The sequence below is a fragment of the Tyto alba genome, unplaced genomic scaffold, assembly GCF_018691265.1.
Source record: "Tyto alba isolate M040663 unplaced genomic scaffold, T.alba_DEE_v4.0 Super-Scaffold_41, whole genome shotgun sequence".
Classification (NCBI taxonomy): Eukaryota; Metazoa; Chordata; class Aves; order Strigiformes; family Tytonidae; genus Tyto; species Tyto alba.
This window is the reverse complement of record NW_024881317.1, coordinates 14022327-14041405: the sequence shown is the minus strand read 5'-3', so window position 1 is coordinate 14041405 and position 19079 is coordinate 14022327. Positions and strand designations below refer to the sequence as shown.

At 38.6% G+C, this 19079-nt stretch overlaps 1 protein-coding gene across 12 annotated transcripts in view; it reads left to right on the top strand.

Annotated features, from left to right (window-relative positions):
• MYO5A (myosin VA) overlaps window positions 1-19079 on the top strand; it is a 101688-nt gene that overhangs the window by 15021 nt on the left and 67588 nt on the right. For all 12 annotated transcript variants that reach the window (XM_042804276.1, XM_042804278.1, XM_042804277.1 and 9 more), the window contains exons 2-4: window positions 3588-3698; window positions 5164-5335; window positions 11050-11194. In XM_042804276.1, the coding sequence (XP_042660210.1) occupies window positions 3588-3698; window positions 5164-5335; window positions 11050-11194 (428 nt within the window). The remainder of the gene's footprint in view (window positions 1-3587; window positions 3699-5163; window positions 5336-11049; window positions 11195-19079) is intronic.

The following is a 19079-nucleotide window of genomic DNA, read 5'->3' as shown; positions in this document are numbered from 1 at the left end:
AATTTGCATTGAACTGTTACAAAGAGTAATATATTAATTGATCATAATCAGGCACAATTTCACAAAAGCACATTTGATTCTTGCCATAATTTTTATTGTCATTTCAGTGCTAGAATTTTAGAATTGTCATTTTTAAGCTAGAATTTCCTTCCCTTTTTAGCAGGCTAATTTGTAGATCAGTGCCTCTAGACATTTATTGCATTTTAGTCTTATTTCAAAGTAGTCATAAACTTGATTTTATATACTAGTAAATAAAGAGGGATCAATAGTAGAGATACTAGAGTAAGGTATTTCCCAAAAGAGAGGTCCACGGTCCTGTTTCCACCAGTGGTGTTGCTTTGTTTTCTGCTAAAGGGTTGGATCCCACTAAAGTGTAGGCAGCAGTGGATTTCAGTATCAACTGATTATACAGAAGATAGACCGAAAATCTGATTTTGCAAATCATTCTGCTAAATCAGTGAGGTGGGAATGGTGTGAAATGATTCAGTGCTTGTAGTTAGGAAGATCTTTCTCTTTCTTCCCACCTGTTCTTTTTACCAGGTGTTTTCTTTGGCAGGGATTTAAGGCTAGGCAATGATGTTAGAGATGAGAAGCTACAGCTTAGTGCTCATAGGATGGCTTTAGTATCTGTAGGGTTATGTCATGTGGAAGGTTCAGCTGTCTCTAGTGACACGGTTTCTATGGTGATCTGTTTTCTGCTTTCTCTTTCCCTTCTCTCCACAGTAGAAAATGTACAGTTTAAACTGAATAAATTAAAGGTGCCTATTTCATGCTGGCATAGATCACATAGTTAGAAACTGCTACGTGGCATTTGCTGCCTGAAGTTAACAGTATTTGTGTCTTACAAGGCTGCTGCCTTTTTTACATCAGGGAACTTTTCTTTGTGTAGCCTAGAGGAAACCAGCCTGCTAACCTGTTTTGCCAGACAGTATTTAAATGCTTTCCTCCTTTGTATTACCTTTACTTTGCTTTCTGTTAATTCCTGTGATGAGAGGGAAGCAATTTCCCATCAGAAATATTGAGGATGAGGAACTGCTGCTATAGCTGGGGCGGGAGGGAAACCTGGGCAAAGTGTGGTACGCATTCAGTCTTCTGCTGTGTCTGACATTGTAGCATCTTTGTGTTAAACTAAAAAACTTACCTGCTTTCTGGCAGGGTTTGGATTTCTAGTTTGTTTTTTTGTTTGTTTGTTTTTGTTTTGTTGGTTTTTGTTCCTTTGTTGTTTTTTTGTTTTGTTTGTTTTTGTTTTGTTTTTTAAAATAAAATAATTCTGTGAACAGGTGCATTGTGGTAAGCTTGGATATATGTGTGTTTATGATGTTTTACAGGGAATCCTTTGTTTAAAAAACAAGTGGAAAGGAAAGAAGACATTGCTCCTGAGCGCACTGCTTGACACTAATGCTGCGCCTCTGTTGTCACATCCTGGTTAATTATTTTGGAATTATTTTGTAGTTTCTGTAGGTTTGCCCTTGCACTGGCACATACACTTGTTAGCACACATCTTGATTTTAATTCACATGAGGTTTCTTAGCCTGCAAACTGTGGATACAGCAGGGTTGAAAACAAACAAATAATCCAAGTGCCCAAACCATGGGTTCTGCTGCTAATTTCCCAGCTACTCCACTGCCTTTTGGCTGGCCTCTGTTACTGTTGCATACAGTGCTTTCTGAATGGCAAGAGCACATACTAAAGAATTGTTTTGGGGATCTTTAATTTTTCAAATAATTCATCAATATTCATCAATATTTTGGGGGAGTGGGGAAGAGGGTATGTAAATGATAAAGTAATACTGCACTTTTGTGCCGAAAACAATAGCAAATATATATGAAACTAAGAAGAAAAACCCACAACCATATATTTACTACAAAGAACAAAGTTTCTTGTCTTTGTATAAAGTAGATTCTTAGGGCTGACATAAACATCTGGTGAAGAGAAGACCAGGTGTAGGAACACAGCATATTCTGTAGTGGGAACAATGAAAGTTAATTTGTTATTTGTTATTCCATTATTTTTCTTCTTTCACTTGGTAGAGGGAATTGGTTTACATGTATGGCATGAGCTTTCTAGATGAAGGCAGTGACAGTGCTTTAAAGGTTATAGTGTGTTAAGGGTAGAAACTGTTGATTTTGGCTGTTGTAAATTACTTGTGTGTGCTGTTCTTGAGAAGCATCCTGGGTATGGGAAGCAAGTTGCTTTGTGAATCTTGAAATAATTCCAGGCACTGAGCCTCCCTGGCAGCCTCCAGCCAGGCAGGGTACGTACCCCTCTCACGGGCCAGGTGCTGGGGCTCCCCAACCCGCTGCCTTTGCTGAACACATTTTGTCATTTTCTGTCTTGCAAAGAGAAGGCAATACGAAATGTGGTCTTTCAGAAAATCCCTAGTAGAAAAAAGAAGTTCGTCATTTTAAGTAGTGGGAATATTGGATTAATAAGAGAAAAAAAAAAAGCTTCAGCATTCTTTGAGGCAGAAGATGCAATGCAAAAATAAGTTGTGTAAGATTAGGTGATGAAGCTGTGTGACCAAATGCAGTTTTCTCTGCATCAAATGCCGCGCTTTGACAAATACTTTGCAATTACTGTAGTGGATTGAGACTATTTTGCAATATGGCTGCACCTCTAAAGCCAAGAAGCTGTTTTGTTGCAAAGGTGATGGGTGTGGGATGCTCTGAGTGCTCTCTAGGCGTTGCAAGAGCATCAGTTCAGAAGCTTTAATATATTATAAATTTCACAGCCTTTTCCTTGTGTTACTCAAGAGCTGTTTTCATGTGTATGTGTTTGCATGTACATGCAACTGTATAAGTAACCAGATAGTTTCTGTATACCTTTCATTGATTCTTGAATATGAGAGAACCATTATATCTTCACTCATTTAAAAATACGAATATTATTTCTGTTTTTGAAAATAAGTCATATGCTTGTTTTGGGTTACTTTTATGAATAAAGTTTGGGTGAAAATGATCATTAACTGGAATTCTGGTTTGGATTTTTTTCTATTGTTTGGAGGCCTTTTCAACCAAATCTTTTCAGTTTTTTTTCTTTTGGCATTCTGGAGATAATCCATTTTAAACTTGCCCTATTTGCAACTACAGAGGAAAGAGCTGTTAATACTTGAGATCAGGTAGCTTTGCCTGAATTAACACAGATGTGCCAAAGTGTTCTCTTAGGGGGGAAAAAAAAATAAAAGAAACCACAACTATATAATATTATGCTGCAAATGCATTTAGAACCTACTCAGAAGCGTAACTCCAAGTAGTTTTTTTGATAGCCAAGTATTTGATCTCTCTGAAAACACAGATTTATTTTTTCTTTGTAGATTTTCAGCATTGAATGTGTATCTTGGAACATTATTTTGCATGGGAAATGCCTTTCTCCATGTAGGCAATAAAATTAATCTTGCATAGCCTTTTATCGATAGAACAACTTATTCACCTCAGATGTACTAATTAACTTGTCTCTTGCTTAAGGGTTTGGCTATTAAGCATGTATTTAAAAAAGAAAAAAAATGGTTTTGGTGTCACGTATATTCATGATTTAACAATATTGCAACAAGAAGTCACTGATCTTTTGCTGTTGTTATTGTATTGCAGTATGCCAGGGTTTGGATCCCTGATCCAGAGGAAGTCTGGAAGTCAGCAGAACTTCTCAAAGATTATAAACCTGGAGATAAAGTCCTGCAGCTTCGACTTGAAGATGGCAAGGTAGGTCTGCATATTGCTCATAAGCTGATTGTTCTTGTTCTCGACCGGAGACTGATATATCTAATTCAGGAAGCTGTACTGTCAAAATATATCCGTATTTATGTATGTGCAATTATTCTTGTCCACTGACTACCAGTAGTATTTTTTGGTGTGATAAATCATGCTGTTTAGTTACAAAAGTCCATTTTGCCCGACTTTTAAAATAAATACAATTTAAAAATTTCTGCCTATTACATTCAGTTGCATTGTCGTTTTCTACTTATACTGTTAAACCTATAACCCTGGTTTGATATTCCAGTGAGAACAGTGTTGCTAGGAGAACAGTGTTGCAGTGAAAGAACTGTGACTTTTAAGTTAAGCATAACCATCAGAAGATTAATAAAGATAAAAAGGGTCAAGGGTTAAGAGCATTACAAAAATGAGGCTGTATTCAGTGTAGAGAAATGATGACATCTACAAAAAGCTCACATCCTCTTAGTGAAGGCCTGTCCATTTTTTTTTCATGACATTTAAATGATTATTTAATTTTACTATATGATGATGGTGATTCCTCAGATCTTCTAATGGAAAATAAAGATCTATAGCAGTTGGTCAAGTATTTATTTTTAATTTCTTTTTCTCTTACCAGTGGGAGCTTAGATCCTACTTTCATGTAGAGGCCTACATAGCAATGAAGTAAAAAGAACAGATTATATCTATTGAGTAGCTTCTAAATATCTTACTTGAATGAATATCAGTCTTTGACTCACACATGTTTCTTATATTGGAAGCTCACTGCAACCTTTTTAATCTGAAAAGATTAATTTTTGCCCCACATATCCCAGGCTGTGTGGCGATGCTGTACCCTTGCACATTGCATGTAGTAGAATGGGGGTGTTTGCCAGTTAAGTCACATTGTGTAAGGACAAGGAAATAATAGGTAAATAAAGTGATTTTAGATCTAGGGACAGATGCAATTAAAACATCTGTATTAGAGATTAATTTATATCTGCAAAAATTGTAAGTAGCAATTTTTCAGTTTATATGTTCTTCATGTCATTCTGCCAACAGTCTTGTGTTATATTATTGTGTATGAACCTGGCTATAGACTGATGGGAATCTGTTTCCTCTGTCCGTTCTGCTCAGAGGAAAATAATATGGAAAAATTGCTTTGATTTATGATACAATGTATTTTGTTTTATTTAATAAAAAGTTTTGGCAGCAAAAGCAAGCGGTTTGCTTAAGTAATAGTCTAAAAAGATTATATCTGTTCACAGTTGCCTGTTATGCATATAAAAAACTCTTTTGCAAAATTTTAAATGACATTTTTGGAAAAAGAACTGCTAACTCAAATCACCAGATAATTTAAATCTTGCATTGTGTTTTTGTAACTTGGGCTTATTTTGCTGGGAAGAATGGCTGGAGGGACGGAATGAGGAGACCTAAACACCAGCTCTTTCAACACGTGTTTTTGTTTGATTTTCAGGACCTAGAATATTCCCTAGATCCGAAGACAAAGGAACTCCCACCCTTGCGAAACCCTGACATACTTGTTGGTGAAAATGACCTCACTGCACTCAGTTATCTCCATGAACCTGCTGTTTTACACAACCTCAAAGTTCGATTTATAGACTCTAAACTAATCTATACCTATTGTGGCAAGTACTGTCTTTTCATACCGCAATCTTCACAGAGAATGCCCTAGGCAGGAAAAGGAAAGTTGATTATTGATATGTCTGCCTTTAAGTTAAACTCATTTAATGAGAGGGCATTTTGGGCTATTCTTAAAAAAGTCCCTATGTTTGTGGTCGTCAAGTGCATCAAGTAGACTTAAGGTTCAGAGAAAATTGACTTTGCTGTCTGTTCCTCTAGCTTCCCAATGGACTCTGTTCATAAAATGTGCACTCAGCAATTTTAGCTTGCCAGTGGGATTCCTGGCTGGTTGGTGTTCCCCTTTGGCTTGCTTAGATGGGCATGGGCTGGAGGAGGGCTTTACATGGTGCAAATGCAGGAGGCCAGCCTTGCTGTTTGATGGATTTATTGCCCAGCTATGATTACCTACCTCTGCACTGAGCTCCTCCATCTCCATATGGAAGATATCAGTCTATTTTCTTTTTCATATTTTTTAATCAGTGCAACTATAGGAGTGAATTTGTAACAGTGCATGAGCCAATGTTTGTCTGATCACAATCAGGAACAATCTTGGTTTTAAAAATACTATTTAACTCACAGTAGAGATTACCCAAAATTGTAATTGTGGTATTTTCAGATGGCCAGCATGGGGGGAAGTTACTTTAATGATCACTTCATTTTAAGTGCAAAATCACAGCTGAGTGGTCTATTTTAAAGAAACATTGTGAGATAGTTTAGGCTTAAAATTCAGATTTCAAGCTTCTGGGCTGTTTTCTCTGTGCACATGTCATTCTTTTAAATCTCAGTGTTTAGTCAAAATACATTGCTAACTTTTAATATAACTTTTCAGTACACATAAACTTTGTTAATTTTTCAAATATTTCTCTAGTTTATCTGTACATTGTACTAGTGCATAAGAAACAGTTTAAGTCATTAGTGGATTTTTTACATTTTAAGCTGCATAAAATACAACGTAATGTGATTGCTAGAAACCAGATACTGAAAATTTCCTTCTCATAGTTGTCTCATTAAAGCAAAGACACATTTTTCTAGTACATGTAGTCAAATTATCATTTGTATATTCATTGTAGCCCAGTTTATGCCAGCAAAAGACATGCCCCGTGATTTTTTTTAATATACAATTTAACTTTGTCTCTACTCAGACTTCTGTAGGGCAGTCCCAGTTCTTGGTATCGCAAGCTATCGCAAGTATACTGAGCCTTTTGATGTTATCGTATAGTATTAGACTTGCTGTTTATAGTTTTGTTGTACTTTGTACTGATTTGCAAACCATAGAGTAGGGAAGTCACATTGCAAGGTGGCCCTTGACAGATGTCAACTAATCATGGCTGTAGGTATTGGAAACAGGAATTTGTGTTTTGCAGCTGACGGCCTTGTCCTATCCTGGTCTGCATATGGAATATGCCAATGGTCAGATTTTCCCTCTTCTGGACACTCTTAAAGCTTCACCCATGGTGATGGGTATGGAGAGCTAAGGCAACCAGCGTGTTACACGCGTTGTGATGGAGAAACTTCAGGCATTAAACGTCCCACCACATTTTGCTCGCTCAGGCTATTCCTAATCTGCAGACACTCAGCAGAGTGCATCTGCTCCCAGTCCTGCTCTCAGCAGTGTCCAGACCACGGGGGACTGAATCAGACTTTTACACCCTCTGCTTGCAGCCAGCCTTCATTCCTGTAGGAGTGGGAGATGACTCATACTCACATCTCATCCCATCATGCAGTCAGAGCATGACTAGAGGCACAGAATAATTTAGGTTGGAAGAGACCTCTGGGTGTCTTCAGTGAAGCTCCCTACTTAAAACAAGTTTGACCAGATCAGGTTGCTTGGGGCTTGGACTAGTCAAAGTATCTTGAGTATTTAAGTATCTCCAGTGATGGAGATACCAGAGCCTCTCTGGGCAACCCCTGCTGAGGGTGCATGTTCTGGTGCCGGCACTGGGAATTCACCTGAGTTCCCCCAGCTTAGACATTGTCTGTGTTTCTCTCCCTGGTGTTGTCCCCACAGCAAAGGTGTTGATGGAGGAATGTTTTGTGAAAGGGCCTTTGTGCCACTGGAGTCTCACAGCCTAAGCTTGTAAGGGGTTTCCAGTCTGAGTTTTGTGGTCCCATGCCTACTGACACCACCATACCTCTCCCATAAGAAATCCTGCCAGATTTGTGTTTCAGCTGCTTGTAGACATGCTCTGTGTTTAGCATCATTTAAGAGGCTTTCAAAAGGATTGTGCTGTCTGCTAGTTTTGCTTTACTGTGTTTGGGAAAACATATTTTTTTGATGTTTTCCCTAGTGCAGCTTTAGTTGTGGGTTTGGCTGTTTTTACAGTTTCCCATAGGGCTGGAAGGCCTTTAGCTCTTCATGGATGGGTCTGGCAAAGGGCGTGGAATGGCAGAGCTTGGTCAGCCTGTTTGCTTCCAAACAAGACTCAAATGGTGATTCGGGGAGCTGCGTGTGGGTTTATTAGAAATATGTGGATCCAGTAGCGTGGGGGGTTCCTGGTGGTCCACGTGCGGGTGAAGGAGGCTCAATGCTAACTGGTGACCTGAGGAAGGCAATATGCAGTGGATTTATTAGCTTGGGATATAGGCATACATATGTTGTGTTATAAGATAAGGAAAATAAAGTTGGCATGTCAGTCTTTAAAAACCTAATCCTTTGGTCACAGACATTTACCTTTCAAACCGCACTATCAGTTCCCGTCCTGAGTAAAAGTTACTTCTTCTCTGCAAAGATTATTGCTTTAGAGCTCTGCCTGTGGAAGGAACTGTATTTGCCTCCTTAATCTGACTCACACATTAGCCAGGTTATTTTAAATATCCCATGAAGGTGGTTTGAGCTAACCCAGTTGATTTAGCCTGAAGGAGATTAAAATCACTTTAGTCCACCAAAAGAATGATGGCAACATTATTCTCAACCAGCAGAACTAGAACTGGGATGGATGGAAGTCCACAGCCCTAGAAATGAATTCAACTATGCTGTCTTAGTGTAATATGTCAAATGGATATTAAATTCTTTTAAATTTCACTTTGAAATAATCCAAATTTTTCAACAGAAAACCTCCTGATTTCTTAATTTCAAGTCAGCCTTTCACCAGCAATTCACAAGTGATTTATAAATTTGCTTTACTTTTGGGAATATGAAAAGAAGAATTAATGAAGGAAATTGAAAGTTACAAAGGAAAATTTGAATGCTTACATTGAAATACTGCTATGGCTGTGGTGAAAACTCAATGAATACTGCTGGTTATTTCAGATGTATAAAGTACTGCCTGATATGCAGGAGAGCAAATGTTAATTTAAATTAATAAATTACATATGTTAATATCCAGTTAGTCTACAGCTAGATGAAAATGTTCAAAATTAGATACATTTATTTTAGATATATATAAGAAGAATGGCAAAAAGAGTAGCTGGAGTTCAATTTAGTGGAATCGTAGGAATGAAAAGATACATAACTGATTTGGGAAAGGCCATGATATTTCTTAAAATAGCAATATGATTTAGTGGAGATAAAGAGAAGCTATACATAAGTTAATCTGGATAATAGTCCTGTGAGACAGTGATATAAAAGTTCCATAGCAAGCATATAATTCCTAACTCACTTGTTTTGGATATTTCCAGATGGTAGTTGCTTGATTTTACAGATCGCTATTGAAGTTAAGTGATTTAATATGGTAGAGACTAGTCATGAGGATGCTGGTTTTGAATTCAAGGGTTTATTTTTGACAACGTAGCCAAAAGCAGGAGGGAATTGCCTGAAGCCCCATGCAGCTTTTTTTTTTTTAATGTCTCTTTGATTAGACTTGCAAGCCTGTGAGGCTTGGCTTGGCCACATGGCCTCACTTAACTTTTTCTTACTTTTTAACAGTTACAAAGGGTGGATGTTAAAAACTGACACTGAAAATATTCCTTGAGCCTGCTGGTACTGAGGTCCCTTCCCCTCTCTAACCCTCCCTCTTATTTTTTGGCTCATCGCTACAGCGTTAGAACTTGGCATAAATTTTTATAGAGACTTTTTACTTGAGCTCCTGAGTCATTTCAGTGAAGTCAGAGCTGATGAAAAAACACTGACTCTACTTACATGGGTGTGTCTAGACGTAAAACTTACCATGTATTTGAGGAAATAGATAGAGGTCTCTCAGATCTCTTCGTAAAAGATACTCTGTTGTTGTTTAATGTTTTTGCTGTAGTTTGTACTTGATTTATAAAAGCATGACAGGATTTAAAAATGGGATGATACTCCCAGCAGCAATGACAGACTGTAGATGCTTTCACTTCCCCTCTCCCAGCTTTTCCATGGAAAATTTCTTAGATAGACATCACAACACTGTAATCTGCACAGAACAGAGGGCTCAGATCTGCACTGAGGAAGTTTGTGTGTGTGTGAATTTCTGAGTAAATTTAGAAGCAAGTTAAGTGCTATTGAAATGCTTCTGGTGCAGGTTCTTCGGGGATGGTTTGTCCAAGGAGCGTGTGTAAGCATACTTGCTGTAGTTGCTATGCAGCCATCTGCACCTGCATTGTTGCTTTTAATGAACAAAAATATATATGTAAGAAGAAATTTTATTTTTAAAATGGCCACAATTAAAATTAGAGTTTATTTTTTTCCCCCTTATCACATTGTCAAGGTGAGAAGGAATTGCCATGTCAAGAGAGCACAGTTTGCCTGACACAGTTGGGTCTCACGTGGCAGCGATCAGTGTTTTCACCCCTGCATGGAGCACATAAGTGTTCCCTGCCCCTTCTAAGTGCTGCAGAAGGGAAAGGTATAAGTAATCTTTGTTGAATCATCCCTGTGACCCTCATTTGTAGTGAAAAAGAAAATTGTACCAAAAGCATTTGAGATCCCACTTTGTGGCTAGGAAGGACGTACAGAGTAAGACTAAGTTTTCTTGTATGGGGAGAGTAAGAGGTTGTCATGAGTTTAGAAATGCTGTAGTAATGAGTGGTATTAAAAAAAAGTCAGATATGTGTTTAATTGGGATGGAAAAACTAGAAAATGGAAGGTGTAAATAGTTATACACACAGATGTATAAGATGAGAGTTTTAAGGTGCCTTCTGGAGTTGCACTGGCTCAATTTCCTGACATGTGTATCAGCCCTATGAAATATGTCTACATGTATTTTTTTTGATCCCTTTGAGCAGGAGGTTTTCCTGTCTGACTGACAGAGATGCCCTGGAATCCACATTACACCATGACTCTACTTTGTTGCTTCTTATAAAAACTGAAGATGTTATTCCTGGACACAGCATAATGGCGGAAGGGTTGACACAATTCACATATCCAAACTGACAGTCAGCAAAGCCATGTAGTAGTTATAATTCACAAATCACATTATCATTTGTAATTCACAGCAAAAGACAAGAAACTACAATGCACATTCGCTGGTTTACTGCACTGAGCAGACAATATTTCAAGACAACACACTCTGAATCTGGTTGTTTTGTGCATGCTAGCTGGAGAAAAGGCAGATAGAGAGAAAAAAAGTTGTCCCTGATGTATTTCCTAAAGCAGAGTAGAAGTAGATTCTTCTGATACTTTTTGTATGCAAAACTGTGGTCAGAATAAATATCTGTTGAAGTCAGTAATATCAGATCCTTGTTCTTCTCTAGTTAATATTTTTAGAAAGGTTAGAACAATAGTTGGTATTACAGCCATTTTTTCATTTGTTTTATTTTGAAACAACTATTAATAATTCCCTTTGTTTAATTTCCTTTGTAGGTATTGTCTTAGTGGCCATAAATCCTTATGAGCAACTGCCTATCTATGGCGAAGATATCATCAATGCGTACAGTGGCCAAAATATGGGGGATATGGATCCACATATCTTTGCAGTGGCTGAAGAAGCATATAAGCAGATGGCCAGGTTTGTAGACCACAAATCTTGAATTCATTGTTTTTCTAAAAGGAGTAAGACTTAAAATTTCTGGCCGATGGCCTTCTCTTTAATTTATAGCCCATTAAATATTTTGCAAGATCTGTCTTTTATCCAGTGTTTTAGTACATTTCACAAGAGAGTAAGTTGCCTAAGTTAGCAAACAGTAAAGCATTATGAATGCCGTGGAGTTTGTGGCCAGTGACAATTAACAGGAATAACCACAGATCTCGTCAGTATTTAGGTCTAAAATTAGCCCAGTGCTTTATAAGATTGTGTTGTTTTAATTTGATTAGCAAAATGTGGAGATACTTTTTAGTCAACAGTGGATTTTTAAAAAGTGCCAGATTCTTAACTGTTTCATATTTATATGTGATACTGAGAACAGAAAAAAACCCACGCAGATTATGAGTGCTATTATAGACTCCTATAGCACTCATAAGCTCCTATAGTGTCATTAAAGTCCCAGCTACGTAATCTGCCTGTGGCAGTTGTTGTCTAGAATTAAGAGCGAGCAGAGGGACGATTGCACAGAGTGCCTGAAAACAGCGTCTCTAAGGACACTGTAACATCTGTGCAGGAAATCCTCATTTTTTAAAATGTTGCATAGAAGTGAAGTTGTCACCCAAGGAGTGTGGTTATTAGAAACTTTTTCTCCTTCACCCCAAGAGTCTGTCGATTTGAGGAGCTTTTGAAATATTTCACTTCTAGGATAAAGATCTTCTGGGCTACATTGTGGTCTTTGGTTAGCAAGATGGTCCCTGATATCCTCACTGGTTAGCTGTAAGCTGTTGATACAGTTTTCCTTGTTGACAATACAGCCCAGGATCAAATTAATCAGGTAAAACTGTGGCAGATCTCTGGATTAATTGCAGTGGCCTTCAAGCCATACTGCAGGAGGGGGAGGCAAGAGGAGAATGGATTAAAAATGATGAAATGTTCATCTTTCAAATTAGCTATCTGTTCATTTAGGAATCTATATGAGAGCTAGGATGAGTAAAATGCATTGTACACTGTGAAGTTATTCAGCTGCACACATGAATGTGGTGATTCATGATACCCACACAATAGAGAATTTCAAAAGAAAACGCTCCAGTATAGTGCAACATTTAATGACTTACGGTAATTGCAAAATAGCCAGTGTTTCAAAAATACCCTACATTTGCACTGTTGAATTGCAGAGGTATTTGCCTTTCTTCCGTTCTGCTAAGGGAATAGACATATAATCTGGTATGGGAATATAAAATCAAAACTGTGTTATGACAGTTGTGGCTCTTTCAGTCCAGATCGCTGTTGTTTTACAGATCTTGAATACTGTTGTTTTAAACAGACTTGCTGCTCAAGTCCCTCTAAAAACTCTACAAAATAACAATTTATTAGCCTTATTTTAAGTCTGAGGCACAGTACAGTGACCAGCAATTCTATGTCAGTGATGGATGTAATCCAAACTACCATAATTTTTGTTTTTAATATTAACCAGTAGAAGTGAGAGGGTGGAGGGGGATCTCTTTCCACTGGCTGCGTCTAACCACAGTTGGAAGCAGGCCTACTTCTTACCTGTGTTGAAATTTCAAATTGCCTACATCGCATGTACTCTGTGTGCTTGTTAGCTGAAGCCTGTGCAGTGGAGATTTCTATCTGCCACCATCTGCATCCTCTGCTGTCAGAGGAAGACTCGGGGCTCAGATTTTGGCTAGAGTTTCTGCTGTGTTTTTTTCTTTTTTTGTTAATTGCCTGCTCCTCAGCTCTTACTGCGCCCTCCGGCAGTTCTCCTGTCCTGAATAGCAACAAACAAGATGCAGAAGAAGTTCCTTTTTGAAACAAATCATGAGAAATTATATAAGCATGGAAATGATCTTAAATAATCCTTTTGCATTAATGAATTAATTCCTTTGTGTGTCTACAACATGTTATAAACAATTTGTTGTTCTTTCATGAGTAACTGACGGTACTTTCATAGGTGCAAAATGAAATCTCAGCACACAATGGAAAAAAAAAAATTCCTCTACACCAAAGTAACAATTTCATTGTTTATTTAGTTTCCCAGTGTTTATTTCCTTTTCTCTCTGTTTTTTTTTTTTTTTTTGTTTTGGCTTATTTGTTTTTAAGAGCTTTTCCTGTCATTTGGACATACTGTGTTTGCTCATTAAATTTAATTTTCTAGTGCTGTTTCCAATTCCTTCATCAGTTGTCCTGCCCCTTAACTTTGGTGATACTTTCTACACTCTGAACAAATCACCTTTTACTCCTGAATTATGAAGTTAAAGTAAAACTGTGCAGATTTGCATTTCTGCAGCTGGTTATTTAAAAATGAAAATCAGATCGTCTGTGACTATTCCATTAACGCTTTAATAATTATATTGAATATTCATATGGTAGCTACTCATATGGCATTAATCTGCACTTATGCATATAATGGGTGAGATTTATTTTTGTGTTGTTTTAAATCCTTCCTAACTCGATGTTTAAATGATCACTGGAATAATTAGTCATGATGCTTCTATCCATAAGGCTTCAGTGAGTTTTCTAAATATTTACTCCTTAGGTCTTGTTAATTTATAATTGAATGATTTAGAATTTGTTCTTGCCAGCTTCATTACTTCATCTGCTGTGGCTGAGAAATTCCTTCCATGTTCATGGTTGTAACTAAATGATCTCTATTGTCTTCTTCAGCCAAAGAAAATGCCCCATGACAGCAATCAGGAAAGCTAGTGATTGCACACTAAATATTTGCATTGTGTCTTCAGAGAAAAATACAGTGGAGAAATGTTGGCTGCTGGAATGACAGGGATGGAGCTCACACCTGGCTTGTGCACAAAAAGTGATATTTGGCAACTTCTTGGGGTTAATTGCAGTATAATACAGCAAATAAAGATACCTTCACATGTGAAATTTTCTGCATAGCGAGCGCCAAATGGTGTGGTACGTGTGGGCTGTGGAGTGGTGTGCCCATTTCCTCTTTCAACAGCAGTTCTGTCACCAGATTCCAGAGGTGTTAGTGAAAAAGTTAGTGAAAAGGAATGTGGCTCATCTTTACCCATAGCTGGCAGTGAAATAAGTGATTACAGTTTGCTCAGTATCTTCTTGTCTTCTTCAGCATTGGAAGATGTCCACAGCTCTTTTTAAGACTAATCTCATTTTGGACTATTATTTATTTTCTTCTCCCCCCCTCCCTCCTTCGCTCTCCTCTTTTATTCCCCCCTTCTCATCTGTGTATCTGCCATTCTTCTCTCCATTTCCTACTGCTCCTCTGCACAGACAGAGCTTCGTTCTCCACACCTTTCCTCTTCTGTGCCCAAAATAAGCAATGAACTAGTTTTACACCACCATTTAAATTGTGTTAGACTCATGGTTATGTATGCCTTAGTTACTTACCAGTGACTTTATTGATTTGGGTTTTACAATCTTCCAGACTGCAGGTGTAAAGGTTCCAAAGCAGATCTCTTCCTCTGTCTGAGTGGGGGGAGATCAGCCTGCGAGCGTGTGCTGGCGGGAGGGAGCAAGATCGGTCAGGCAAGGACCTGTCCGAGGGGCTCCCCCCTGCCACAGAGGTTTTGTGCAGAGCAGTTTAGGGGCTGCTGTGGTTCTGTAGGAGCAGCTGTAACATGCTGTGCTTCTGGAAAGAGCCAGGACCTGAACTCGGAGGTCTCGCTCTTCTCACGGATAGGCAATGTACTGTTCATGGATAGCTTGCTTCATTTGAGCAAACGTATACAGGTTTGGGACAATGTTTAAGGTGGACAAGTGGTTTAGAAGGAAGTAAATTATTACTGAAGAACTTATTTTTGTCCCAGAAATATAAGGCACAATGTCAGCATGTGTGTGTTTGCATGTATTGAACCCTTTGAACTGCAATGCATACCTCTTTTGTAAGTCAGCATTTCCAAATTATTAACAAAAAAGAAGTTCAGTCTTTACAGTTACCCCTCTGTGGTAACTATGAAAACTGAGTCAAAGCATCAGTTGGCAAGTATTTGATCTTTTTTTTTTTTTTATTTTTTTTGAAAGCATTACAACTTCAGTAGGAATCATAACCATCAGCTGGTGCAGCTCATTTTCTTTGTAATATTCAATAGAAGCCTCCATTTTTAACTGTATGCTTTGTAATAAGAGGACATGTTCATGATTACACTCTTGAAACTGTTAAGAACTGCATTAATGTATGAGACTTATGATTATCAGTTTCCTAACACTACTATTAAGGAAAGAACTTTTAAATCACTTACACAGGATCCCTTCCCCTGCCTAGTAAGGGTATACTGCAGTAATTAAGATGATGCATTTTTTCATTGGTGCTTTGTTGTTCTGTTCCATCCTACTTGTGCTTGATGACAGATACAGCAGAGTTCAGTGCTTTTCAATTTGATAAATTAACATGGAGATTTTCTTCTGATTAATTAATAAAGTTGTGTAGCAAAGTGCAGGTTGAATGTAGCATTTGCAAATGGAATTACATACTGATTAGATCCCTATAAAACTCAATGAATACAGAAAGTAACAGTGTTTAAAGCATCAGTCTCCAAAATTTTGCTTTTTCTGTTTGGACAAAGTATAATGATTTATTCAATGTTAGTGTGTATCTTTTTCATTAAATTACCTTTAATAAGCAGGCTGCCTCTCTGTTTTGTCAGATTTTTGGCATGGGTCTGATAGCTCTCAGCTACAGGAAGATTTTTTTCTATCACTTTTTGTTTAAAAGGAAGCTTGGTGAGCTGTTGCATAGGTGTTTTGAAAGCACCTTGACTGACAGTCACTGGTTATCCCAGGCATCCCAAGATGATGTCCTCTTATAAAAATTCACGTCTGATCAGCTGCTGCTTTGTTTCCGAGTGTTTGATAAATGGATATTCTCTTCTCCCCTGACAGAAGTCAGGAGGGGGATGATTAACAACATATCACCGATCTGCATCCAGTTATGAAATGAGGGCCTGCTGTGGTGGGGACTGTACGAACATACAATGGCCTTCTTTGACTTACGGCTTTGACATACGACTTTCCAAATTAAATACTTACCTTGAAAAGAGATGTTACTTTTGGGGCTCTGTTGTTAAGATTAGAATGAAAAGGGAAATAGTCCTTTCTGGTGAGAACAGATGATTTTGGAAGAGTGTTATACTTTGGGTCTGACGTTTTACAATGTTATGGGTGCAAGACAGCAGATGGGTTAATCAACTTGATGTAACATCAAGGACCTACTCGTCTAAGCAGTGACTATTTTTAGGCAACAGAAGGGTTAAGTATGGTCATAGCTGGAAACTAGAGTTCATGTGAGGTGTCCTGCTGGTAGCTAAGCAATGAGCTTTCCTAAACTATTGCAGGAGTGACCTCTGACTAATCCCTAGATAAATCACTTGCATAGTGCTGGCTCATCTTTGCACTCCTCTGGAGTGCAATCTGTCATGATTTTGCAGCATGTGCTGACCTCAGTTTTCTTCATTTGTATGTGTCGAGAGATGTTACAGTCAATTCATTATCTTTTCACCTTTTGCTGTTTTTACAGTTAAGAGATGTTTTTCCTGGATACAGTTAAAATAGCAAGTAGTGCGATTTGTTTGTTATTTTTTTTTTTTTTTTTAAATACATCTGCTGGTTTTGAGAATATTGCAGAACGTTTTTACCAAGCTGCTGTTGAAGAGGACCAAAAGATGCTTAAGAACTCAAGGTGTTTCAGAGTGGCTGAGTTTGCAGCTGGAACAGACTCAAGAGAATTCAGGTTATGTATAATAGTAATATTTCACCTTTGTTTGTCACTTACCATGAGCAGATCTCAAAGTCCTCTACAGAAGAAATCTGTTTCCTTATTTCCATTTTATAAGTTGAAACACACATGGGGGAGTGGGACAGCAACTTTGGCGAGTTCAACAAAGTGGCAGAAGCAGGACGCAGAGCCTCTGAATCAAAAATCCTGATCCACTGTCTGATGACTTGATCATACCAACTTGAGAATAAAATAAGTGAGAATAGAGTATGTAACTGATAGTGGAGCAGTTAAATGGGTTTCTTGATAACATTCTCCCAAAGCCAGTTTGTTTTCAATATCAACATACTATATTTTGCATGCCTTAATTTCCTGCAGCATTAAGGGGTTTCCATGCCAGGTAACATATATTGCATAGTAATGTTTGCCTTCATGGAAGGCTTCATGTGTTCCAGGCACTTTACAAGCATTCACCAAAATCTGTCTCCTCTAATACTGGTATATCAATTTCTGTTTGTATAGAAGACGAGTAAGGCAGAGATGGTGTGCTGTGGCCATGCCTGGATCAGCCCAGAGTTTGTCCCAGGCGCTGAGCTTCCAACCCCAAGTCCTGTGCTCAGAACATCCTTCTTTCTCCAGTGGCTAAAGAAGATGTCAGTAAAAAATGTTGTTAGGCTTAAAAAAACAGTTAAACTAGAAATATATTTAGAAATGTGGTTAAAGAACATGGTTTGTTGGACTGATATTTCATGTCTATTAAAAATGAATGATTTTACAAAGAATTAACTGCTTAGTCAGGAGTGATTGTTGTGACTCAAGGTGCAGCTGAACAGTTCTCTGAATTGTTAATGCATGGTGTCTGTGAAGACCAGGATGTGCCAGGTCAGAGCATGTTAGAACCACAGTCAAAATAAACTGATGGATACAGGGTGTGCAAGTGGAACAGACCAAGAAATGTGTCTGCTGTTCTGCACAAGAAGTGATGCTTGCTCATGGGGCATAGCAGTAGTAACTTACATTTTCTTTTTTTCCCCCCCCACCCCCCATCACATTGCCACAGAATGGTTCAAAGCACTTCAGTCTCTAATAATAATCCTTAGTGCTTACATAGCACTTTTGTACATTCTGGGTGTTTTACAAAATATACCTTGTTAATCCACACAACAGCCCTTTGAGGGTGGAAAAAATAATTATCTGTGTCAGGCCGCACCTTTTGGGATGTGCCAATACAAGTGAATTTGGAGACTTCGGCACTGGGAACGCCAGGATGACGTGGCTCTGCAGGGAAGGAGGGGCTGTTCCCGCTGTGCAAAGGAGCACTGCAAGGAGGAAACTTTGAGGGAAAAGGGTTTCCTGCAGTAAAGGTGGAGCGCTGGGGTAGCATTTGTTGGTGCTGCCTGATTGCAGGGGAGACTTTTCCAGAGTCAAGGGACCTCCCAGGGAGAGAGGCTCAGCAGCTCCCTAAACAGAATGGAACGATGGGCTTGCGTTATGTGGGCTGTAGGAAGCAGCTGGAAAATAAGAGAACAAAATGGGGGTGCTTTCCCATGTTAAGGAGGCTAAGAGCCAAATCCAGAAATGGGATAACGGAACTTATTTAGGGCTGCAAAGAACTTTGTGATTAAAATAGTTTTTTCAGAAGGTTGACAAAGGGCAAGTTGTTGCCTCCTGCCCTTGATGGGAGAGCTGCCGGGAAGGCTGCCCAGCCCTGGCTGCTGCTGTTCCCAATCCGTCAGAGAGCATTAGAAAACTGCTGAATGAATTCTCACTTATTTATTTATTGAACAGTTAAATTACTTCTCTTTGAGAGGCAAATCCTGGGTTTGTAGAGTTGCCAGTTTTTATAATCGCTCGTAACAGATGCTGTACACCCTGGGCTGAATTTCAAAGGCCTTTGCACTGAACAACTGCTGCTAAACGTGTACAGCCTTGTTTGCTGCCACCCAGCACCTCGCTTAGGCAAAGGAGAAGCTAAATATATTGTACTGACTTGTGCTAAACCTTCTAGGGCTGGTGGGTTTTACAGCTGCCTTTCATTTTAGGGTAAGTGTAAAAAGCAATTTTGGTCTTTTAGAAAAGCAAGTAACTGTAACAATGGAAGCATCACACAGAAGTGGAGCACAATTGCCCGAAGAGTGAACCTGGGACATACCCTGACGCGGGACTGGGGTGGACAGG